Below are 26,977 nucleotides of genomic sequence, written 5' to 3' on the forward strand. Positions count from 1 at the left end.
TGTCATGACACAGAGTAAGTTTGTGGGTCATGGGGATGGTCAAAGGATTACATATATGTGACCCATCGTCTCAAAACGGTATTATGTCGGAACGAACCATATTCTGTAAAGCCGAATTTAATGCTAAACTGGGCAAAAAGATAAATTGTTGGCATTAGCACCCTAAAATAAGGTATCCATTCTCCTCAATAAATCATGTAAACTCAACACAAGTCTGATATTTCTGGCCACAAATTCAATTTTCAACATCTTAACCAACCCGACATAATACCGTTTTGAGGCGAAGGGTCACATATTAGAGGATCGGAAGATCCTGGGTTCGAGCCTCGCTCGGCACATAGTTGAGTCCTTGGAGAAGGCTCTTTACTCACATTCTCTCACCGTATTCGGGTGTAAAATGAGTACCTGGTCGTTAAAAACGTTGTCTCTGTTTGAAAATAAAATGTAATATCGCCTAACAGGTATCATGTCCCGTCCTAAATGTTAAATGTTGCTGTTGGCCAGGGACCCATTGTAAAGCGCTTTGGGCACATTTAGTGCATATTGCGCTATATAAAAGCTCAATTAAATAAACAAAAAGCTTAATTACAGGTCTGATAACCCAAGTTGTTATGGTCTCATTGTTTAATGGAAATATTCTCAAACCAACGCAAAATGTTGTCCATCACAACAATGTTAAACTAGGTCCATAGTTACGTTCGGTTATTAAAGACCTGAAATAACGGACATGTCGGTACAAACCATCAAACTCTCAATAGTCTGATGTCATGTCCGCCCAGCAACGAGCAGCTTGGTTCTAAACAAAGAAAATTGGTACTTTTTATTCTTCATGCTGGCTAGAACCTTTTCATATGTCATGTGATCAGAATGTATGAAAGTCAAAACATGATCATATTTATGTTTTTCTCCTCTGGATGCACTTTTATGCTCGTCGGAGAAGTATTTTATAAGGGCGTCCCCATTGTTCCCATAGTCTAGAACCAGTTACTAAGCATTACGAGGGAAGTGACGTCACGACTGTTGAAGCCTATTGGTGTAAATGCAATTTATTATGTTCCGTCGTTCGCACTGATTCATGAGGGCCCTCGTTGTTAGCTCTCAATAGAATCGAGTGTCTTTTGGGTTATGTGACCTCTTGTTAGTTCACAGTAAGGTACAAACCAAAGTGTATTTATTCACAAGTCGGAAACTGATAACCCAAATTGCTATTGTCCCAGTGTTGTAATGGAAATACTATTGTTTGTTTGTTTTTAAGGGTTTTACGGCACTTACGACACATTTAGGTCTTTTCAGCGCCAATAAAAATGAAGAAAATGGGATACTACTAAGAAAATTTTAGATTAACAATTAAAAGTACAAAAGGAAAAAAAAATGAGACAAAGGGTATGGTTCAAATAAGGAACAGATGTAGATTCCAAGAGCACATGATCAATGTACTTAGTTTGAGATCATTCAAGTCCAGCGGCGTGGCGTATTGACGGCGTATGGTGGTGCCATGATTAGAAGAAGAAAAAAAAGTCCCGTATGAAAAGGTCTTTGTAATTATTCTTTGTCCACCATTTAAAGGATTGGTTTTGGTCGATAATGCAATCAATATGTGATAAATGTAAATCAAAAGAGAAAAAAACAAAAACAAACCTATGACAGAAATTACTTACTTTTAGTACTTGTAAAGAAAATCTGCACGGCGATGTTTCATCTCTGCAAATCTTTTTATAATGTGTTTATTGAAATTTGGAATGGCATCTATTTCAGCTTTGTGAATTGACAGAATCATTAACGAATTTAACCGCTCTGTGTTTCATTGAATTTCGCAAGAAATTTTTCACTCTTTTAAGGGTGCTAAAACAACGTTCAGGAGGTTAAGAATTACGATGGAAGTGGTTAAGGTCACTATAGCCTATAGATGTCCATGATTTGTCAGTGTTTGTTGTATCTGTAAAAAGTAGACAATAAAAACAAAAGAAACGTTTTTTTCCTAAACTAACTGTGAGCCATTCATGCCTGACATACCATGTCCCTGAAAAAGAGCGTTTTCGAGATTTCCACACCTGTGTTAATTCAAAATCAGTTGGTTGGTGAGGAACTAGTCTTTTTATTTCTAATTTGTCATCTAGTGCCAATCTCCCAAACGGTCGGTGAAGTAAAGAGTCAACTTGATTCATTACAATTCATTGTATAACAAAACAAAACTTCAAAGTATATCTCAAATAATGGAAATCAGTGGACTACGATTAATGATTGCACAAATAAAAGGTAGATTCAGATCTTAAGCATCACAAAGAAAATATCACTCCACTTAAGTACTTAAAAAATCTAAAAACACACCAAAGTATAACTGTTGACAATCTTCGCTTTCTTTCTCTGACTGACACAAATACACACGCACAAACAAACAAACACACACACACACACACAAATAAACACATCATACACACGTAACCATCAACTCGGCACTACAAGCAAGAAAAATGTTTGGTAAATTCGTCCACAATGCTTCGTTGCAAAGAATTACTTTATTCAATAATCGTGAAAAAGAGTTGGGGCGGGGGGGGGGGGGGGGGGTTGATATGTCATATTTTTAAGTTTTATGTTGTCTTTCTTTGCTGCTTACAAATAAACTTGACAATGATCAGTGTTTTTGACAGTTAATGTGTATTTTGGATGGCCGAAGTTACCCTAATTTGGCGCAGCCCCCCAGTCCAACGGTGGAGCTCTCAGATACTGGCACAAGTCGAGGGGTTTTCCGCTATTTGAGGATAGTATAATTCGACCCAGTTTCTCGCTCAATCAGCTGTTGCGATACTAATGTATAGAGCATTAACTGGAGCTTGGATTGCTTTGCACCACGGTGTTTGATTTAGTCACTACTTCGCGCAGTGATGTCACCAACACACGAGTCGGCGCAGTGCGTGATTCGGAATCTTGAATAGAGTGGAGACTAAAAAGGCAGTATGTTGTTGGCGAGTTGGCGAAAGACAGTGGAGTTAAAATTTCTCAGTTTTATTTTTAATTAAATTATGCTGTTAATGATTTTTTTAAAAACTGGTACGGTGCCTGGCACCATTCGATCCAATGGCCCCACGCCACTGTTCAAGTCCCATTCAGACACAAGCACAGGATCCCACTAAGAGGAATACACTCCAATGTTTACAAAGCATTACATATATTTAAAAGAAAACAGTACTTAATAGAGAGATAATTTACAAGAAAAAATCGTCTCCCAAAACTATAACTACTATACATTTGACTGTTTCCCTCCTAGCCAAAAGACTCTGGTCAGGGCCAGGACAAAACTAAGTCATCCAATTCCAAGACAAAGACAGAAAGCAAGTTGGAAAACAGATATAGGTGGATAGAAGGCACAGAAAATGACCTCCTTGCCCATTTTATTTGAAAAAATGTTAAAACTACGTCCATAATACTATCAGCGCTCATTTATCAGACCTGCAAAATATGAGACCCTCAAACGGTATCATGTCTGAATGAATAGTACCCCGTAAAATGAATTTAGAAATAAAACAATGAGAAATATAAACATGGAGTATTTTTCAATGCAAGAATTAGTATTAATTCTACATTATAACTATAACTATAACGAGAGAAACTAACCCCAAGTTTCATGTTTGAGGATACACATTGAATTTCCAGCTCCTTGTACATCCCGATATAATACCAGTTTGAGACGGTGGGTCACATATGTGTTTGTGGATACAACCCTTTGTTGAGCAAAATAAAGAAAAAAAAAAAGAAAAAAGAAAACTTTCTTTATTTCTTTTGGCCGAAGAAGGGTTTACACCTGATACTAATACATTCATTGTTCAATTCCGAAGTATTTCCTTTAGTACACTATATTTTTACAATCTCAGGCTTCAGAGAGACCTTCCCGCTCTAAAATCTCTACTTCTTTGTTCCAGAAAAGATAAACGGCAGCATGACTCAGCGGTACAGTCTTTGCTTCTCACCCAAAAACAAAAAGTACTGAGTTCGGCACATTGCGGCACTGCACTGTGGCTGACGCCAGGGTTATTCCAGTCTTCCCTTGGAATAGACCCTAAAGACACATTTCCCATTATTTATAAGACACGTCACAACTGCTGCACACTGAAGAAACAATTTTGTGTGTTTGTGTAAGACAGATGGCAGAGTGGATAAGGCATTGCATCTCCGACCTAAAGATTCGAGATCCAGCCCCACTGTTGAATCTCATTCTCTTTTCCTTGAGCAAAACATTTAGAACATATTGCTCGGTTTGCAGTTCTGTACCAATTACTGCTGACACTAATTGAGCATATTTATATTTATGAGATATTCACTAAAGGTGCTAAACTCAAAGTGCTTTACAAGGGGTCACAAGCAACAGTTAACATGTAGGACGAGACATGACGCATGTGAGGCGATGTTACAATTTTTTTCCAGAGAGAACACTGTTAATTTTACAAATTTTACACCAGAGTACGGTGAAAGAATGTGATTAAAGAGCCTTTACCAAGGACTCACTGTTATTATGCGTTGCTCAGAGTAAGACTCAAACCTAAGACCTATTGATCCAAAAGACGAGTGTCATACCACAAGATCACATCTAGCCTCATACTTGGATTATCTCATTCTTTTCTCAAAATAGGAAGAATAAAGAGAAATTCATTTATCTTCTTTTTATTTTGACCTGAAATCTTTTAAACTTCAACCTTTCATTAATTTGCATTCCCCTCCCACAATGTTCAAAATTGTCCAACCTGAAACTCCCTATATTTTATCTAATCAATATACCATAATTTAATAGTATGAAGTGAAAACAGATTCTGGCCAAAATATTTTTTTTTTAAAGGGCGTTTATAATATATTATATTATTATAAAAACAAAAACCATGAAATAAAAGTACTCAACTTTTTTTTATATTAAAACAGGAAATAAATGAAACATTTCATTAAATAATTTTCACTGATTTCTACCACCATGTACTTATTTGTAGTCTAACAACTCAACAATTGAGACTGGTTAATCCGAAATGCTCAAAGTTATTTTGGATGATCGATTTTTCATTTGTTTTTTTCAAGAGATATAACCGCTTAAAATCTTATGTTTATACGAGTAATGTCCCTTTACGAACAATGGCAGCATGATTGTCTTAATCTTACATTTTTGTTGTTTTTTGTTGTTGTTTTTTTCCGTTTGTAATGTATTTTTTTCTTTTATTTTTTTGATTTGCTTTAATTCAATTCGAAACCACATAAAAACGTACAGTCTCTGAACTTAAACGAATGATGTGAACGAAGACAGAGGACGCACAGTACAGATAGAAAAGAAGAGGGGTAGAGGGGTAGGAAGGGGTCTATTTGAATTTGCTGGTGAAGAAATCTGTTATTTTTTTTGTTGACAAACAGCCTTCAGAGCTGGGGTTTCCATGAATCGTTCCTATGTATCCAGTGTGTCATATAGTATAATATCATTACCATTTGGTTGAGCCTGTACATACATATCTTTTGGTGACACTCATGGCAGACTGCACCTCAATAACTTTCGGCGGCAGTAATTCAAATTCAACCAACTTCACAGATGGCACTTTCTTCCTACTACTCCGAACTCCTCCTCATCACTGTTGTTTGGAGAGAGAGAGAGAGAGAGTTAATAATGATGACCACATGCTGCACCTGACTTAGTTCCATGTTTGGTACATTCCACAGTAAGAATAAAAAATAAAAAATTGACCTTTTATATAGCGCAATATTGACTAAACGTAGTCAAAGCGATTTACAAGGGGTCCCTGGCCGACAGCAACACTTAACATGTAGGACGGGACATGACACCTGTTAGGCGATATTACAATTTTTCCAGACAGAGACAGCGCTGTTAATGACCAGGTATTCATTTTACACATGAATACGGTGAGAGAATGTGAGTAAAGAGCCTTTTCAAAGGATTCAATTATGCGCTGAGCGAGGCTCGAACCAAGGACCTTCTGATCCGAAAGCGAGTGTCATACCACATGACTATATAGCCGCACAATTGTGGGAGAAGGGAACATGTGATTCTGTGTATAATCCTTGATCCCATTGTCATCAACAAGGCTGAAAGGCGCAGGTCCTTCGTGATTAAATGAAATTAGTGCACAGTTGAGAATGAGTTCTGCTTTCCAAGAACTCAACCATGCGCTGCTCTGAGTGGGTTGAACCCAGGACCTTCTAAAATGAAAACAAGTCGTACCACAAGACCACATAGCCATAAGCAAATAGAGGTCTTGTATGCCACCTTGCTCAAAGCGGAAAAGCAAGGAGTGATAACCATCCCTAATACTAATAGTAATAGTTTTATGAGGGCAGCTGTTTCACCATGTCAAAATGAATAAATCATTTGTAACATAAAATCTTGTTACATTTGGTCTTGAGATATTCAGTTACTCATTTGTAATTTGTGTCATGAATCACAGCATTGATTTTGGATCAAGACTTGTTCTCTCTCTCTATTTCTTTGATGTCTTCTTCCCATGAATAGGCTGGACTATTCTCATGTTCTGTATAAAAAGAAAATAAAGATAAAATTTGAGCACTGTATATATATATATATATATATATATATATATATATATATATATATATATATATATATATATACATATATATATACAGTGCACTCTCCCGATAAGGACATGGCTCAGGACCAGAGGTGCATGTCGTTATCGGGAACATGTCGTTATTCGGAAAATTTCAAGATGGCAGAAAAAGGGGTGTGGTTAGACCCTTAGAATGTATATTAATGTACCAACCACAGTGGGTGATCAGTGATCGGACTTTCCAAACATGTAAAAGACACGAAGTGTGTGTGTGTGTGTAGTTTTGTTGTTTTTTGTTTGTTTGTTTGTTTTTGTTGTTGTTGTTGTTTTTTGTGTGTCATTTTCCCGATGTGATGATTGACTCATTCAATGCGCGTCACCCTTTTGTACCGATGACAATAGACACAGGTGTGTTTTCATTGGCTATGAGGTGCCTCTGGTAGGACATTTCATTGGCCGATAACAAAGTGATCTCATTGGCTATGAGGTGCCTCTGGCTCAGAGAATGAAATGAAACTTACCGGAAACAACATTTTAGCTATTTTTATTTTTGTATCTAGCAAAGTCACAGCCGATTATTGCTAACTCAATGTCGTTATCCGGAGAGTGGTCTAAAAAGTATGTCATTATTTAGAGAGTTTTATTACCAATAACATATAGTAAAAAAATCGGGACCGGGGGCCAATGTCGTTATCGGGAGACTGTCGTTATTCGGAGAGGTCGTTATCGGGAGAGTGCAATGTATATATATCACGCAATAATGCCCACTCAATGAACTAAAAGGGACTCCTTGCCAAAAGCAATACTTAAACTTGTAGGATGTGACATAACACCTGTAAGGCGAAATACATTTTTTTTGACAACAGAAGCAATGCTATTAATGGCCCACTACTCATTTTTCATCTCAGTACAATGAAAAAGTGTGACTAAAAAAACATTTTCCAAGGACTCAACTATGCTCCACTCAAAGTGGGACTTTATCTTAGCAAATCACCTATCCAAACTGCACAATGACTGAAGCCTAAGATATTTCAGTCTGAAATATATTTTCAAAATGTGAGATTTTACATAGTAAATTATCCACTGGACATGCTCAAAGTGCTTTAACAAAGGATTCCAAGCCCACACCATCACATAATATGTAGGACCCTAAAGACAATTTTCCCATGGAGCTGAATATATGGAATTTTATTTATCTATCATCTACTGTGAACCTGTTTCACTTCAGCACACGTTTGCCTGTACTGTAAAATCCACTCTTGATTATAGTGTGAATGAAAAATACTTACCTGGAATAGTAAAAGTTGAACATGCATACAAGCTATGACCAGCGTCCACTTTGACAGTCTCACCAGTGATAAAACTGGCAGCTGGAGACAGCAGAAAACACACGGTGGAGGAGATCTGGTGTGAAAAGAAAATTGGTGATCTTGTCAAAATTACTTACTTTACATTTCTACAGATTAATAAAGTTTCATTGGGGGGAAGCATGGCTCAGCAGAGGTCTTTGCTTCATACACGAAAGGTACAGAGTTAGATTACCCACCGCTGCGCTGTGTGGCCTTGAGCATGTCACCTCACCCTAGCTCAACTTGTGGCACTGCATTGTGGCTGACGCCTAAGTTATAGGGGGGTTGGGGGGGGGGGGATAAAAATACAGTAAGATTTATTAACCTATGCAGTTGCCATGTCGACAGTAACAATAAATGAAGTGAGTAGAATACGATAGAGAATTCAAAAAGTCTTGAGAGGGACTCAAGATAGTGGGTATGTTTGAAACTACTTTTTTATAGAGTGGTGGATGCCGTCCTCGATTGTAGAAGTACCTCTAGTGATTAGGTGGAGTTGCTGTAATAAGTGGATCGCGAGGTTGAATCATAATCTCCGCAAAGTTTTTATTCTCTATCGCCTTCGGGTACTTTTCTACTCACTTCATTTCTTGTTATTTTCACCATAAGTGCCTGCTCCACTCACTTCTCTCAGTTACCATCTTGGTGTTTTCTCAAAAGGGAAGTTTTATGGCTTCCCTTCACCCATCCACAGAAAAAAATATTAAGAATTTTATGGCAACACATACGTAGTCTGAATTGATTGGTCACAATTTCAGAAAACTAACAACAGACATTACAAGAAAAGCTGTTGACTGGAACCCTCGGGGGAAAAAGGAAGGTTGGGAGGCCAAAGAAAAAAAAACATGAATAAGGTCTTGTGAGAAAGAGGTGAAGTTGGCTGGAATGTCCTGGGGAGAGATGAAGAAGAAGACAAGGAACAGAATATGGTGGAGATGTACTGTTGTTGAAGGCCTATGTTCCACATGGAATGTAAAGGATTAAAATGATAATGATAGAATAGTCTGAATAGTCTTCAACAGTCATAACGTCACTTCCTTCCTAATGACGCATGGTAACTTAGTAACACTGGCTCTAAACTATCGGAACAATGGCGGACGCCGTATGAAATATTTCTCCGGCGAGCTTAAACGCGTATCCAGAGGAAAAAAAACCCATCAATTTGATCATGTTTTGACTTTTACACATTCTGATCACAAGGCATATGAAAAGGGAATTAAAAGTTCTAGCCAGTATGAAGAATAAAAAGGAATGATTTTCTTTGTTTAGAACCAAGATGGCTGCCGTTGCCGGGCGCGTGACATCAGACTACTGAATCCAATTGTACTCACCTCTTCCACTCGCTCAAGTCGACGCATGGGGATGTCATCCTTAACTAAATCAAAGATGGCAACATCTCCGTAGTTAGCCGCTGCTGTGTCTGAATAGATAGGACCCTGTGGAGAAAATTAAGTTTTTGATTGAGTCCCCTAGAATGAATTCTAACACTTAAGTTGGAAGAGCATTTGTAACCCATCTTCTCATAACGGTATAATGTTAGGATGAATTAGACTGCGAAAATTAAATTTATGGCACAAAATGTGAGACAGGTTTGCCATATATATGTCCTAATAAATGCGCAAAATCGGGGGTGGGGGGGTGGGGGTGGGGAGGGGATGCAGTATACAAGGCACCCATAAATGTCGGTTTTTGCATAAACACAATAAAGTTATGCATTATTCTTTCATTTCTGAGATATAAAAAAGTGGCATTAGTTTTTTTAGTAACAATGTCCAAAATTACTTTAAAACTTAATCTTATAAAAAATAAAGTAGCGAGCTACGGTTCCTCTCAGATTAATACTACAGAAACTAGGATAAAACATGGCTCCTTGTGTCTTGTGGGACTCCAGATTTGTCCATAAAAAATATGACAACAAAAAAAGTGTATCAATCATGATGGCTGAGAGCAACTGGGCAACATTGAAAGAGAGAAGAAGCAAGCATAAACTGAAGATCTATTTTGAAGATATACTAGGACTAACAGCCATCCCAATCAAAGACCACCAACAAATCCTGAGAGAGGAGTGCTACTATTGGCTACCCTGCTCATGAATGAATGCACACATTCACTTCTTTTCCCCAAGTTCAATACAGTTATGGAATTCCCTCTCTGATAACTTGAGAAATTCTGACAATTATGAAAAAGATTACATGTCAATAAGAAAACACTTCTGTCACAAGAGAACGTAATAATGTAATAACTGTGATACAGAGTCCCAATAGCTCAATCGGTAGAGCATTTGCTTCACATGCAAAGGGACCGAGATCGATATCAGGTGCAGTCAAGATATTTTTCCAACCCCACTGTCCACCCAGTAGTGATTGGGTAGCTGGGTCTGTTAGATCTGACAGAAAGCACTTTGCAATAGACTAGCATCCTATCCAAATTGTAGCAAGCAATTGTTATTTCCGTTTCATGCTATAGAAAGTGGAATAAACTTCGGTTCCATGTGCCTAATGGCTCTGAAGGACTACTAGACCCATAACCTCAAACTATCCCACACCACACAAATGTTGCGTCCATCTTCAGTATTGAAGCTACAACAGTAATGGATTGGATTGGATTGGATGCAGAGCCATAGCCTAAAACCATCCCACACCTGTCGCGTCTATCTTCAGTATTGAAGCTACAACAGTAATGGATTGGATTGGGATGAATTGGATACGGCACCCAAATAACTATGCCTATGCACTATGAAAATCTCATCAATGGTGAGAAAAATAATGGTGATGCTAATGAAGCTCTTTGGACTTATAAAAAAAGTGAAAATAAAAGGAGAATAGTGAGAAGGAAGAAGGATTTGTTGTAAATTATGACTATGATAATACATAATGAACCTATGATGATGATGATTAATAATAATAATGCTGAAAACTTATATAGCGCTATAACTCCCAGACACCAGACTCTAAGCATTTAAATTACAAATCACCTTGGCTGAAACATACTCATTCACACACACACAAGCATACACACACACACTCACACACACACACACACACACACACACACACACACACACACACACACACACACACACACCACACAACACAAACCAGACCTATCTTGCTTCTCATACCATCAACTAAAAACGAAACATATGTTTTAAGCGAACGTTTAAAAATAGTAAAGATTGTAACAACAAAAAGATTCAACATACGGGAGCCACACTATTGATGCGAACACCATTTGCCACCCATTCTATAGCCAAACTCTTCGTCAAATTGTCCACACCTGCTCTAGCTGCACCTGTATGACTAAAAAATAAAACATTTACAATTTTATAATAATACAGTGCAATATCCACTAAACATGCTCAAAGCGCTTTACAATGACTCCCCAGTCAACAGCAACATTTAACATGTAGGACGAGACATGGTGGCTGTTAGATGACGTTACAATTTTTTTTTCTGACAGAGATAGCGCTGTTAACATACTCATTTTACAAATTTAAATGTTGCTGCTCGAAGCTTGAAGAAATAAATAATAATGTGAAGTTGAATGTAAGCTTCAATTTAATTACAAAAACAGATCAAATGAACGTTTCGGGTTTCCCCTTTATCAACAAAACAGGATGAATGAAACACCACAGATGAATGAGATGATGTGGTAGTGGCGTAGTTAAGATGAATAAATAATCATTTAGAGAACGTGCGTAAAGAGCCTTTTCCAAGTTGGGGACTTTCTGACTGGGTTATATTTTTGGATTCAAAAATTCTTTGATTGTCTTTAAAATCTAAGATCATAAATTAAAATTAATTTGTAACAAACTGCTTTAATTTAGTTTCATGTCTGTCATCCCGGTCTTATATTTTAATTTTATCTGTTCAATTCACTGGTTACTGGAGATTCATTCTCAGGAAACGTGCCGATTACCGGGGTTTTTGGTCACTTTTTCAAAAGAATCATAGAGATAGACCTATCTAAGATAACAGTGATTAAAACCAATTTGGAAAACATTTACTAGATTGAATCATAATGAAAAAAAAAATAATATCTTTCTTAGATGATTTTTAATATATTTTTTAAACAAAAGGAAAAAAAAGCAAAAACGGAACAAAATTTTAAAAAAGATTTCAAGAAATAGATTTTCTATTTTTCATGTTCGTTGGTTATCATTTGCTTCATATGGTAATTATAATATGTTGAATGACACATTATATTTACAGAGTAAAAAATAAAATTAAAACCTAGTAAATTTTTAAATTTATAGTGTTCATTGACCTAGTTTTGTGCAGTGTGGAAGTCAATAAAACAGGGAAGGTCTGTGACGTAAATGTTTTGGTCACCTAGTCCTCAAAGATGTTTAAAACATTCACTGAAAGGGTAGTGATTACAGCTGTAAATTACTGGTACCGGAGCATGCTGGTAATTTGTATAAATAGAGATTACAACACCCATGGGGTTCAGTATTTTGGTAGCATTTTACTTATATATCTCTCGGTTATGGTAGCCAGTGGCAGGTCTGTTTTGTTATTGTCTTTAAGGATTTAACAGTGCTTGAAACACATTTAGGTCATATCAGCACCAGTAAAAAGGAAGATAATGGGATAGTAAAAAACTTATAGAATTACAATTAGAGCACCGAAGAAAAAGTAAGGCAATGGGGAATTGGTTCAAATTGGGAACATATGTAGATTCTAAGAGTATATCATCATTGTGCATAGTTTGAGATTACCTAAAAATCTCATCCAGATACAAGCACAGGATCACACTAAGAGTATCACACTCAAATGCTTACATTATACATTCAAAACAACAAAAATAGCAATAAATAACTGAAAGATAATTTACAAGAAAAAAAAAATTATTTCCCAAAACGTATAGATAGTTCGAAGATGACATCACTCAGGTCTTTGTTATTATATTTTGCCATCCGCGTTTATGAGTAATGCTCACTGAACTGTATTAACCCGACTATAAACGTTCATGGATACACACAATTTTGTGTGTTGGTCCGTTATACTACGGATGGCAATGTTATGAGCTTCTTGGCCAAGTGCATACTATCTATAGATTTGACTGTTTCCCTTCCAGTCAAGGACTCTGACAAGGCAAAGGAAAAAAACCATGTAATTTCATTCCAAGACAAATACAAAAAGTAAATTGGAAAAACAGATATAGGGATATAGAAGACACAGTGAAAGACCTCCCTGCCCCCTAAGGTAGGTCATGAACTCCAATTAGAAGCGGCCGGTGTGTACTTACCTCATCATAGGCAAACCTTTCCAGATGTCAGCAAGAATATTGACAATCACACCTCCATTGTTCTTCATCCATTGATCATAAGCTGGAAGAAATAAATAATAAACCACCATTTTAATAATACTGTACAGTAGAGCACCAATAGACAAAACAATCCCTAGCAAATTGTTTCTTATATAATGATAATGATAATCCTCTATTGTCCATAAAATGGAAATTTAAATGGCTATAAACCATATTCCGTGGTCTTGTGATATGACACTCACTTTCGGGCTGAAAGGTCCAGGGTTCGAGTCTCACTCTGGCCTTTAAAGTAAGGCATTGCCTATGTTGGAAAAAAAATCTGTAATATTACTTAATAGGCGTCATGTCTCATCCTATATGTTAAGTGTTGCCTTTGGCTAGGGACCCTTGTAAAGTGCTTTGAGCTCGTTTAGTGGATATTGGGCTAAATGCTCAATTTCTTTTCAAGATTCTCTTCTATTGAAATAAAATGAGGAAAAAATGGAGCAAAGAATGCATTCAATATTTCCACCATATCAATTTAATCATTTTGTTATCAATGTGTCTTTGAAGCTTTTATCATCATTTCACTGCAGCTGAATAGAAAATTATTCCAGTCTCCTTTAGAGATAAACTCTTCAGACATGTTTTCCCATGGGATGAATAAAGGGGATTCTATTTATACATTTATTTGGGTTCCAATCAATTTAATAAAAAGGAGGGGGAAAATAATCATTATACTTTCTGAAAATTTAGGATTAGGAAATAGAACAAAGTTTTGAAAGACCATAAATTTTATATCTTTATATGAAAAATATCATATAATCATATCTCATACGCAAGAAGTATGGAAAAGAACACAGCAGAAACCAGTGGGAGAGGACATAAGAAGAAGACGATGGAGGTGGATTGGACACACCCTTAAAAAGAATGACTCCACTATAACAAAGAAAGTAAAGGACTGGAATCCTCAGGGCAGAAGATCAAGGGGAAGGCCACGGGGAACATGGAGAAGAATTAAAGAAGCGGATATACAGAGAAGTGATAAGACATGGAACAAGAAAAAAAAATTAGCTCAGGATAGTGAAGGATGGAAACTGTTTGTCTGTGGCCTATACCCTGACCCAGGGTGAAAAAGGCAATGATGATGATGATGATGATGTCATACGCACCCTCTCTACACATGAGAAAAGTTCCAGTCAAGTTAGTTTCGACGGCAGCACTCCATCCCTTGAGCCGTATGTCGGCAGCTGAACTGAGAAACTGGCCACCACCGTTGTTTACCAGGTAATCCAACTTGCCAAATTTACTTATGGTCGTCGACATCAAGTTTTTTATCTTGTTGAAATTTAAGAAAATAGAAGAATTTTAAAGAATGATCATGTGAACCAGCTCAACTCTGTATTACATTGGGATAAACCAGATGACTTGAGCATTTATGTAAAAAAACTTGAGCATTTATATAGTACAATAGTGTGGCTATGTGGTCTTGTGGAATGACAATCGCGTTTGGATCGGAGGGTCCTGGGTTCAATCCTCGCTCAGCGCAAAGTTGAGTCCTTGGAAAAGCCTCTTTACTCCCATTCTCTCACCGTACTCAGGTGTAAAATGAGTACGTGGCTATTAAAAGAGTTATCTCTGTCGGAGAAAAATTGGTAAAATTGCCTACACCCACACACAGGTGTCATGTCTCGTTCTACATGTTACGTGTTGCTATTGGTCAGGGACCCTTTGTAAAGCGCTTTGAGTATGTTTAGTGGATATTGGACTATATGAAAGCTCAAGCTTTTAAAAACTTGAGCTTTTTATACAGCGCAGTATCCACTAATCAAGGGGTCCCTATTCAACAGCAACACTAATGGCATGTTAGGCAATTTTACAATTTTCTGGGAGAGAGACAAAGCTGTTTCATTTTACACTGGTGTACAGTGAGAAAATGTGAGTAAAGAGCCATTTCCAAGGACTCAACTATGTACCGATCAGAGCAAGACACAAATCCAGGACTATTCCGATCTGAAGGCTATTGTCATACCATTAGACTATATAACCACACAAGACAACATAGAATTGCTTAAAGTCAACAAATCTTTCTGGTCCAACAGTCTTGGATTCAACAGGATTCTACTGTATTGATTTGGAAGACGATGTGGTCTAGTGGTAAGACTCTCGCCTTCATACCAGAAAGTACAAGGCTCGAGACCCTCTCTGAGCTGTGCATAACTGAATCCTTGGTAAAGGCTCTTTACTCACATTCTCTCACTGTACTTAGGTGTAAAATGAGTACCTAGCCGTTAACACTGCTGTATCTATCGGAAAAAATTGTAATATTGCCAAACAAGCGTCTCCTCTTCCTACAAGTTAAGAGTTGCTGTTAGCTATGGATCCCTTGTAAAGTGCTTTGAGCACATTTAGTGGGTATTGCGAAATATATATATATATACACATATATGCTCTAATTTAAATGTTAAGAATTCAATATTACTAACCTCATCATCCTTACGAATATTGCATGCCATAAACTCTAATTGTGCTTGGTTGTTACATTCCTCTAGCCAAGCTTTCATTTCTTTTGCAGAGGATTCCAGTCTGTCAGCTTTTCTAGATGCAATCATTACATTGCAACCTGGATGAAATTTTTTTTTTTTTAAATAAAGAAAGTTACCACTTTAATCTAAATGAAAGTTCACGTTCAAGTTCAACGTCTTTATCTGCAAAAGGTGGATTGCCCATCACTGCAGATTTTATACAATTATGTGGTGACTGTCTCCAATATTGTGTTATTGAGTTGAAAGATAAATGATTGATACTTGATCAAATTTGTTGTTGTTGGTAATATCTAGGATTTATGGTGGGACAGTGTTCCATTCCTTGATGCTTCTTGGGGAGAAACTGTTTTTATATTTGTTGGTTCTGTATGTTGGGGTACAGTTCAGGACAGTACAGCTGCATACAAGGACCTCGGACGCAATGGAAACTGGGCCAAAACTGGAAATTTTAAAATCCCCATTCTAAAGTCTATATAAATCATCCTTGACTATAACAGGGTAATATTTCGTGGAACACAGCTACAACGAGAGTATGAGTTGAAAGTTTACCATCCTGTTGAGAAAAACGAACGACTGCAGAAGAAAAGAGGAAAGAACACATTACAGAGGTGGGTTTGGGGTGGATGAATAGAAGTTATCGTGTAATATAATATCAGCGTTTCTGTGAGTACTTTGTGAAAAATACCAAGGCGATGTAACAAAATGGTGGTGAAAGGTGCGTGACTGACCTATCAGCATGCTGCATAATACACATAGTATCTGTCCCTGTTTTGCAATTTTCCATGTTCTGGAGTCACATTTAATCATATAATGCTAAACATAGGAAAATACTACTGCCACCGTCACACAAAACTATTAAAGATGCTATTTAATAATAGTTTTATTGCTAACATCAATCTATTATTATTATAATATATATATATATATATATATATATATATATATATATATATATATATATATATATATATATATAATATATATATATATATATATATATATATATATATTTTTTTTTTTTTTTTTTTTTTTTTTTTTTTGTTTGTTTGTTTTTTTTTTTTTTTTGTTTTGTTTGTTTGTTTTTGTTTGTTTTTTTGTTTTTTTTTGTTTTATTATTATGGGTGTTTAATATACTACCCATGAACATAGATTCATGTGACTCGGAAATAGAAAGTTTTTATGGTCGGTCCTCGCTCTTATTCCCGAGTCCACTGTATTCTTATTACGAGTATAGATGTACTTGAATATTAATAATAATGAATAATAATAACTAATGAATAATAATAATAATAATAATAATAATAATAATAATAATAATAATAATAATAATAATAATAATAACAATAATAATAATAATAATAATAATAATAATAATAATAATAATAATAATAATAATAATAATAATAATATTTAAAAAAAATGATGAGCTTTTCTACCACATAAATGTTAGGAATCCATGCATTTGTGTAAAAGTGTTGTTTTTTGTTGTTTTTTTTTCAAAATCTCCTGGTGGCATCCCCTGTATATACCTGGCATAATATTTCTTTTCTGAGTATGCAATGTCAATATCAATGTAATTTAATGTAATTTATGGACACAATACTGTATAATACATACCAACTAAAATTGGTGGACTGTGCTTGTCATAGAATTAAAGCAAGAATAAATTATTGTGCGCTGTTTATTGAAAACAATGTCTTAAATTTGCAATTTTTCCTTGCAATTTTTGGAATTTTGGGTGCAATTTTTTGTGTTTTCATTTGCAATTTTCCGCGGGGACAGACATAGACGTGTAGGGGGCGTAGAGTGAGTGGTGTGTGATTTGTAACTGATCGGATAATTATGCTTGATGAGAAATGAGTGGGTGATGAGCTCTAAGCTTAGCCCTCATACCCTAGTCTCTAGATTGCTGAGGGTGTCTTTGCTTATCATTGGAACGGTGTGCTTCTTGAGTTTTGAAGTGCAAAAAATAGTGGTAGTGGAAATAACTGTCAGTGGCTGGGTTGGGACGGTGGAAAACAGAGGAAAAGAGGATGGGAAAATTTAACCATTGCATTGTTCTAACTCGTCTTTTGCTCTTATGTAAGTGATAGATAGGGTAGGGGCGAGGGAATCGTGATGGTGGGGGTGAAGGAGAGTTTAAGGGATGGAAGTGACAGTCACGTCGTATGCCGTCTGATTTATTTTTTAGTTAGGGAGATAACTCAATGTATTCCTTGCATTTTTTTATTTACTTCAATATTGCTTCCCTTTAAACACAGTTTAAGTAGGTCGGTACTCAGCTATAACAGAGATATTGTTTGCTAGTCCTACTATCTATCCCTGTCGTATCTGAGTTCCAATGTACAAGTACCACACAATATTGTGCTAAAAAGATATGAAATTTAGGTTACGTTTAGTTGTTTTATTGAGGATAATGAAAATAGTTTCTTAATAGTAATATTGATAAATTTGAATTTCATATCTCTGATTTTCAAACTTTTAATTCAGTTTCCAGAATTTACTTCACAGCCTGATATATAATATACCATTTAGAGGCAGTGGGTCAAATACAATTACCATGCTCTTAGTACATTAAACTCGAACATTTATATAATGCAATATCCACTAAACGTGCTCTAAGAACAATACAGTATTATACTTTCCATTTGGATACAATGAATACCGTTCAAAACATGCAGTCTTTTTCTTACCCGATTTTCTTCTTGCATTACAAAGGTTTATATATAGAGTTTTCTTTGGCAACTGTGCCAACCTTACAAAGCAGGTATGAGAAACTGAGCCTAAAAAATAATCTGACAGAAAGTGTACTGCTATCGATTAGTGTTCTTTTCAGTGGGTAGCAAGCATTTGTTGATATCCATTTCACGCTACAGGTTACAGGAATGAATTAAATTTACCCAAAAGGATCTTTAACTTTAGCCTTTAAAGAGATACATCTCTATTTGTTTCCTTTGCAAGTGGGTTTTAATTTGTGACTTTGCTGAATGGTAGGATGTCTAGTTTTATTGTGGTCAGATAAACTGAGCCTTGCCAGTGCCTGGAAATATAAAATGGGCGCCTAACAGGCGACTTTGACATGCATTGTTTGAATGGAAATGGAAGCGGAAACGGGCTTAACTCCATCACGAGGGCTACGTAGGTCAGCAATAGGTGACGATCTACAATTAGTAGACATTTGCATTGTAAAACAGTTAGTGAGCACTTTTCCTGCTAACATGAAAAAAAAACAAAAAACAAGTAAGAGTTGAAATGTGGGCGTGGTCATGTTACTTTCACTTTCACTTTCAAATTTATTGAAGACAATGAAAACAAACCCAAGTAAAGGAGTTCTTTCGTGATTCCTTTTCCAATACCGGTTCCACCACCGGTGACGATTGCAACTTTGTTTTTGAACAGGCTTGAACGAAACACACTAGAAACAACATTTTTGCTAGAAGCTGCCATTTTAAAGAATCGACAAAGAAAAGACAAAGTCCAAAATTTGTCTCTTGTTTTGTTTACTGAGCGCAATCTTGAAATCGGAAATTTCCTTCCGTATTTCAAGGGGCGCTAGTGTGATTTTTACCAACTTTTAAATGCTGAAAGTATTTTTCTGATTTTCTCCCCTTGTTTCAATCTCGTCTTTCTCAATTTGATGAAGGAAATCATGATTATTACACTTTTAATAATTACAAAGCAATACATATTAAATTAGATGAAAAGATGATAAGTAAATGAAGTCACTTAGAAAATAAAGCTCCGCAAACCCCCCCCCCCCCAAATATCAACAGAATAACGATTTTGATCTGATGTTGTAGGTGTATCTAACTTATCCAAGCTATTTCTATGATGTAAAAACTAATATATATATATATATATATATATATATTATATATATATATATATATATATATATATATATATATATATATATATATATATATATATATATATATATAATCAATATATTGATGACCCACTGATCTAACCTCTGAAGTAGTGTTTTTGCCGATCCGCTGATCAAACCTCTAATTTCAACTTTAGAGATAAGTGCCGCGGTCTTTTTTTTTTAGTTTCAAGATAACCAAACCTCTGATGTTAGTTCAGAGCTTTGATCATCTGGTTTTTATTTCAAGGTAGACGGAGAAGTACTGCGCTATCGATCATCTTTCAAGCTATCGAAGTACATTATTTAAATGATGTTGTCGTGAATTAAAAAAGGAATAATTGTGACTATAATTGCAACCTTAATGTTTTGTTTCACATTTATTTATGGTATTGTAGTGTCAATGAACTCTAGGTCTAGCATATAGATAATAAATTATAATGATTTTGACCATTCATAAATATCACGCCTGCTGAATTATCACTTTCTAATAGCAAGTTGCGGCTGGGATCAAAACGCATTATCTTCTGGTTATTAAATTTTTTTTTAAATTGAGCTTTATATAGCGCAATATCCACTAAATGTGCTCAAAGCGCTTTACAAGGGGTCCCTGGTCAACAGCAACATTTAACATGTAGGACGGGACATGAGCCTGTTAGGCGATATTACAATTTTTCGGACATATACAACGCTGTTAACGACCAAGTACTCATTTTACACCTGAATATGGTGAGAGAATGTGAGTAAAGAGCCTTTTCCAAGGACTCAACTATGCGCCGGGCGCGAGGCTCGAACCCAGGACCTTCCGATCCGAAAGCGAGTGTCATACCACTAGACCACATAGCCGCACAAGATGCTTTACTAGTAGAGATAATATAAAGTACGAAATAATGATTGGCTGTTTAAAAGAATAATACCCCGGCTACCTGTTCTCCTCCATCATTATTAAAAAAAAACAAAACACAAAAACAACAACTTTGCCCGTCGTCGAGAATATGGAACGATTTTGTCTTTGAAATAAGTAGGTGATGTAAAGCTCGCATTTTAGACTTGAGTACGACGAGAAGAGTCTTTTCCAATGATTCAATTTTGCGCCGCTCAGTGCTGAACTCGATTCCAAGACCTGATTCAAGGGCGAGTATTACACCACAAGACTATACTTTGATTATTGATGAAGTGATGTTTTGTTTGTTTTTTTTTTTTTTTAAATGACATTACACTCCAAGGGATTTATCTCGGCCTATTGCTCCGATTCCAAATCCAAGTCCAAGACAAAGGAAAAAAAAATAAAAAAATGTTGTGCGGATGTGGTCTAGTGGTATGACACTCGCTTTCGGATAGGAAGGTCCTGAGTTCGAGCCTCGCGCTCGGCGCATAGTTGAGTCCTTGGAAAAGGCTCTTTACTCACATTCTCTCACCGTACTCAGGTGTAAAATGAGTACCCGGCCTTTACCAGCGGCGTCTTTGTCCGAAAAATTGTAATAGCACCTAACAGGCGGCATGTCCCGTCCTACATGTAAAATGTTGCTGTTGACCAGGGACCCCTTGTAAAGCGTGGATATTGCGCTATATAAAGCTCAATGTTGTTGTTTTTTTTGGGTTTTTTTTTCCCTCTTCAAATAGAAAGAATGATGGTGGAGATGACAACACGGAAAGCTTCGTACAGAGAGCCCCTCTCCAGCATTAAAGCGATCAATTGAAATTATAGAGACAATCAATAGTGAATGGAACCTCCACGACATCAGTTTCAACTCAAGCATGCTAGAAACCGACCTTGATTTTTAGATTTGTCTTTGGTTCAGACAAGGAGATCGGCTACACTACACACCATAACAGCTTTACTGGTGAGGCGGACAATGCTATTAAAGGTATATAACATTTTTTATTCACTCAGAATTAGTAATAAGAAAAAACAAAACAAAAACAACAAAAAACCGATAGTTAAATTGTTTGGGTGCAGGGGGAAAATTGTTGGTATGTACGAATCTAACATTCATAATCTCAATAATTAATCCAGGATGATTTGTTGTAACATATTATTTATACAAATATCTTTATTCCGTTTTGAGGTTAAAAGTTAAATATCTATGATAAATCTCCTTCGTGAAACAATAGGGAATGAGATTAGCGGAAGAGTAGCGTCCATTGATTGGACGTCACCTTACAGAGAGAACGTCAAAATGGTTTTGCGCATGCGTCTCTCTCGTCCTCGCTTTCGGTGAAGTGTCTCATGACGTTTTCACCGGAAGCGAGGACAGGAGACGCATCGGCGCAACCAACATGACGTTCTCTCTCTAACTTTTCCGCCGGTGACGTCCAATCATGGGGCACTACTTGTGAATAAGGCTTCTTAAGTTAGAAATATAAGACACTGGACGCAGAGTTGTCAAGCTAGCAGACTGACTTTAATATCGAAGGGTTGTTCTCACTAAACTGTATTAACCAGACTATAAAAGTTCATGGTTACACAGAGTTTGTGTGTTGGTCCGTTATACTTCCGGATGGAAATGTTGTGAACTCCTTGGCCAAGCGCATTCTATCTATAGTCTGACACTAGATCCCACAAGGACTTATAGTTTGACCTCATTTTCTATGTTTTTGCACCGTCTAGGAGTTGTCGTTAGTAGTGCTCAAGGAAACAATGATTCTATAGATAGTTTGCGCATGGCTAAGAAGCTCATAACATTGCCATCCGGAAGTATAACGGACCAACACACAAAACTATGTGTAACCATGGACTTTTATAGATAGAATGCGCTTGGCCAAGGAGTTCACAACATTGCCATCCGGAAGTATAACGGACCAACACACAAACTCTGTGTAACCATGAACTTTTATAGTCTGTTTAATGCAGTTTAGGGAGAACAACTCACAAACGCGGATGGCAAAAACAATAACAAAAGCCTGAGTGACGTCATCTGCATACTATCTATAGATAGTATGCGCTTGGCTAAGAAGCTCATAACATTGCCATCCGGAAGTATAACGGACCAACACACAAAACTGTGTGTATCCATGAACGTTTATAGTCGGATTAATACAGTTCAGTGAGCATTACTCATAAACGCGGATGACAAAAAACATCAACAAAGACCTGGCTGAGTGACGTCATCTTCGAACTATCTATAAAAGTTAACGATGGCTATGAGTACCTATACCCGGGGTGCTTTTACCCTATGCCGATTTATTACATTTTTCTGAGACAACTTATAGATAGGCGTAATATCAAAGCTAATGTTCTTAATTTTTACATGTTAATGACAGTTGAATAAAACTATCTAGATATGCACATGTTCATTTTTAATTAATACATTTTAAAAAATCCAATTTTGAAAAGTAGCAAAAATATCTAGATAGGATTGAGTGAGTTAAAACTACACGGGATAAAAACGGCCGTTTTGAAAGCTTTACTTTCATGAAACATAATCAAGTATTTCTTTTCATTATCTGAAGGGCCATCCTGCCAGCACTAAACACCTCAATCACAAAAGGTAGCAGATTTCCTGATATAGGCGTGCAATGCACCCGTACAATGGAGACGTTTTTATAAATCTTTAGATATAATTTACTGATGCGTAACTGTCTTATTCGCGTGGGTCTTGAAAAAGGGACGTTAATTTCATGCTATGCTGTTCTACTTTCACAAAAAGTTTTTTTTTTTTTTTCTTCTCTATTTTTGCCTGGGGATTGTAGAATCTACTTCATAATATTATGCTTCATATAAAAGTAGTCTTAAGGCCCATAGAGACGGTGTTTATCACGGATTCAGTTAGCATTAATCGGATAGATACAATTTCTTGCTGCCCTTTGGATAAGAGGCTAAACTATGGCAAAGAATTTTCCGCCAGATTAAACAGATCCAGCTACCCATTTACTGATAGAATGGAGAGACGAGGGAGTCAGAAAAAAAATCTTTACTGCATCCAGGATCTAAACTGATGATTTTGCGAGTGAATCAAGTGCTCTACCCACTGAGCTATCAGGTCCCCATTCTCTTCGTATATCGATGGGTTCAATTGGATTCAGTAGTCTGATGTCACGCCGCCCAGCAATGGCAGCCATCTTGGTTCTAAACAAAGAAAATCATTACTTTTTATTCTTCATGCTGGCTAGAACTTTTCATTTTTCTTGTGATCAGAATGTGTAAAAGTCAAAACATGATCAAATTTATGTTTTTTTCCCCTCTGGATACGCTTTTATGCTCGCCGGAGAAATATTTCATACGGGCGTGCGCCATTGTTCCGATAGTTTAGAGCCAGTGTTACTAGTTACCATGCGTCATTTGGAAGGAAGTGACGTTACGACTGTTGAATCCTATTCTCAAACATGTATGAATCAGTGCCAGACAAAAACAGAAAGATAAATGTGCGGCTATGTGGTCTAGTGGTATGACACTCGCTTTCGGACCGGAAGGTCCTGGGTTCGATCCTCGCTCAGCGCATAGTTGAGTCCTTGGAAAAGGCTCTTTACTCACATTCTTTCACCGTACTCAGGTGTAAAATGGGTACCTGGCCGTTAACAGTGCTGTCTCTGTCAACATGTTTTTTTTTTATAATATCGCCTTACAGGCGTCAGGTCTCGTTCTATATGTTACGTGTTGCTGTTGGTCAGGGACCCCTTGTAAAGCGCTTTGAGCACGTTTAGTGGATATTGCCCTATAAAAATACTCTAGTTAAATATAAGACTAAAATCTTCTGCCCTAAACTGGGAATCGAACATCAGACCTCTTGATTACTGAGCAAACGTGCTACCATTTACTCCATTAAGGTAATCTGAAGGTCTGAATTTCGATACCCAATTGAAGCAGTTTAATTTTTAAACGACGAGGCTCGAACACAGGACCTTCCGATCCGAAAGCGATTGTCATACCACAAGACCACATAGCCGCACAAAAAGGAATGTTGGATCCACATCATGCAAAGAATGAACAATTTTATATAGTTGAATTAAATCCTAATAAAGTCTTTTTGTATTTTAAACTTGGGAGATCTAAAATTGTTAACCGTTCCTCGTGTAACACGGATTTTAACCGACGTATACATATATGCAGGTCTGACATCCGAACCCACTTATTGGCCTTGTTTAACAATGTTATTATGGACAATATTTTGCGTCATAATTTTTAGATTTCCATCACAACAATGAACCCCTAAGGAATTGGGTTATCAGACCTGTAAATAAGTGGACGTCGATTCTAACCAACGAATCCAACTTGTTGCTGGCTTGTGTACATTGCCAATGCTTTTTGATTGATTTGTTTTTGTGCGGCTATGTGGTCTAGTGGTATGACACTCGCTTTCGGATCGGAAGGTCCTGGGTTCGAGCCTCGCTCGGCGCATAGTTGAGTCCTTGGAAAAGACTCTTTACTCACATTTTCTCACCGTACTCAGGTGTAAAATGAGTACCTGGCCGTTAACAGCGTTGTCTTTGTCCGAAAAATTGTAATATCGCCTAACAGGCGTCATGTCTCGTCCTACATGTTAAATGTTGCTGTTGACCAGGGACCCCTTGTAAAGCGCTTTGAGCACGTTAAGTGGATATTGCGCTATATAAAAGCTCAATTTTTTTTTTAAATACACGGGGTTCCAAGCACAAATTCTATATTCCAGGACACCATCTGTGTTGCTATGTGGTTTAGTGGCATGACACTCGCCTTCGGATCAGAAGGTCTAGGGTTCAAATCTCGCTATGAGCGGCGCATAGTTGAGTCCTTGAAAAAGGCTCTTTACTCACATTGTCTCACCGTAATCGGCTGTAAAATGAATACCTGGCCGTTAACAACGTAGTCTCTGTCTGAAAAACAAATTGCAATATCGCCTTACAGGCGTCATGTCTCGTCCTACATGTAAAGTATTGCTGTTGGCTAGGAGCCCCTTGTGTATCGCTTTGCGCACGGTTAGTCGATGTAGCGCTATATAAAGCAGCGTGGTTCACCGGTACGGTCTTTGCTTCATACCCGAAAGGAGTTCGATCACCCGCCGCTGCGCTGTGTGGCCTCGAGCAAGTCACGTCGCCTTAGCTCAATTTGCGGCGCTGCACTGCGGCTGACGCCTGGGTTATTCCAGTCTTCCCTTGGAATAGACCCTAGAGACAAATGTCCCCTATGGGATGAATAAGGGGAATATTATTTATTAAATGCTCTAGTTTAAAAAATTTGCTAAAATGATAAAAGAGATGTTTTGTCATGTATGGGGTCCCCTCTGATAATATGATGAATAAATGAATGAATATCAGCTATGGAGAACTGCTGACCTAATGTGCATAGATATTTTAGGTATTGAATTTCTGCCGTGTTTATAGATATTGAAATGAGACTCTCAAGGTCACTGTCTGGCAGTGTGAACTTGTTTGAAATTTCAAACGCAAATGCCGAAGTTAAATTAGATATCTTATAGTTACATTAACAAAATATTATTGAAATTAACATTCAATGTTAAGGTTTCCTTTTCTCCCGATATAACTTCATTTGGAGACGATTGGCATAGATTACAAATATTATTAAGTTATTATTAAGTTATTATTAAGCGCTTTGAGGTTTCCACGAAAGGCGCTATATAAATATGCTTATTATTATTATTTATTATTATAGCGAATTTCTTCTTTGAGAAAAAAAAAAAAATTCTTTCTCCCGATATAATTTTATTTGGAGACGATTGGCATAGATTACAAATATTATTAAATTAAATCGAATTTCTTCTTTGAGAAAAAAAAACAAAAAAAAAAAACAAAAACCCCCAAACAAACAAGTAGAGAATTTAGGTAGCACCTGATGACATTCTAAAGCTAAGAACACTTGCACTAGACACTAGATTTATGGAGGCAAATTACTAAACTGGATAATAGAAACAGACTGACGTGACAAACTCGGAAGTGACGCACACATTCACGGCAAGCGTCCATAGAGACTGTGCAGCCATATTCGTCATTCATTCATATTCAACAGACATTTCTCTTCTTCCTACTCTCTCTCTCTCTCTCTCTCTCTCTCTCTGTCTCTCTCTCTCTGTCTCTCTCCTCTCTCTCTCTCTTTCTCTCTCTCTCCCCTCTCTCTTCCCCCCCCCTCTCTCTCTCTCTCTCTCTCTCTCTCTATCTATCTATCTATCTATCTATCTATCTATCTATCTATCTTTCTTCCATTTTATTACTCTTGACCGTCAAGACATAACACCAGAATGACCCGGGGGGGGGGGGGGGGAGGGGGGGAGTTCACACATCTTAATTTCTACAATCATTTGACAATAATCACAACAGCGGCGACTCGACCACTTCCAATCGATATTCATTGGTGATGGAACCGGGTTCGAGCCTGTCACCGTTGGCACCACTTCTTTCTATTTGGAGGAGAATTCGCCCATAATAATTTTGTCGAGTTGCACTGAGGTTAACGGTGGGTATTCTCTGTATTCTTTTTCT

General features: G+C 37.0%; 1 protein-coding gene across 2 annotated transcripts; it reads right to left on the bottom strand.

The window, feature by feature from the left end:
• Positions 1-5,149: 5,149 nt before the first annotated feature.
• LOC144957822 (peroxisomal trans-2-enoyl-CoA reductase-like) lies at positions 5,150-19,233 on the bottom strand. Of its 2 annotated transcripts, none has more exons than XM_078889279.1 (8): positions 19,014-19,233; positions 15,637-16,269; positions 14,323-14,488; positions 13,151-13,232; positions 11,103-11,199; positions 9,232-9,336; positions 7,841-7,955; positions 5,150-6,512 (listed from the first exon to the last, which is right to left on the bottom strand). In XM_078889279.1, exons 2-8 carry the CDS (start codon positions 15,760-15,762, stop codon positions 6,442-6,444), a joined length of 762 nt encoding a protein of 253 aa, XP_078745405.1. In that variant the 5' UTR covers positions 15,763-16,269; positions 19,014-19,233; the 3' UTR covers positions 5,150-6,441. The 2 variants fall into 2 exon arrangements, with proteins under 2 accessions (XP_078745405.1, XP_078745404.1); XM_078889278.1 differs by having other exon boundaries at positions 15,637-15,773; positions 19,014-19,215.
• Between the last annotated feature and the right edge of the window lie 7,744 nt (positions 19,234-26,977).

This window comes from Berghia stephanieae, chromosome 12 (assembly GCF_034508935.2).
Source record: "Berghia stephanieae isolate SIO BIC M18660-M18661 chromosome 12, UCSD_Bste_1.3, whole genome shotgun sequence".
NCBI lineage: Eukaryota > Metazoa > Mollusca > Gastropoda > Nudibranchia > Aeolidiidae > Berghia > Berghia stephanieae.

Bases quoted from the DNA above. Each gene is read 5' to 3' on its own strand.
- LOC144957822 (XM_078889278.1), bottom strand. From the start codon at position 19,143: ATGGCAGCTTCTAGCAAAAATGTTGTTTCTAGTGTGTTTCGTTCAAGC. The intron at 15,774-19,013 runs GTTTGTTTTCAT...AATTTCATCCAG, and splicing joins GAAAGAACTCCTTTACTTGG to GTTGCAATGTAATGATTGCA. The intron at 7,956-9,231 runs GTGAGTACAATT...TTTTCACACCAG, and splicing joins GACTTGAGCGAGTGGAAGAG to ATCTCCTCCACCGTGTGTTT.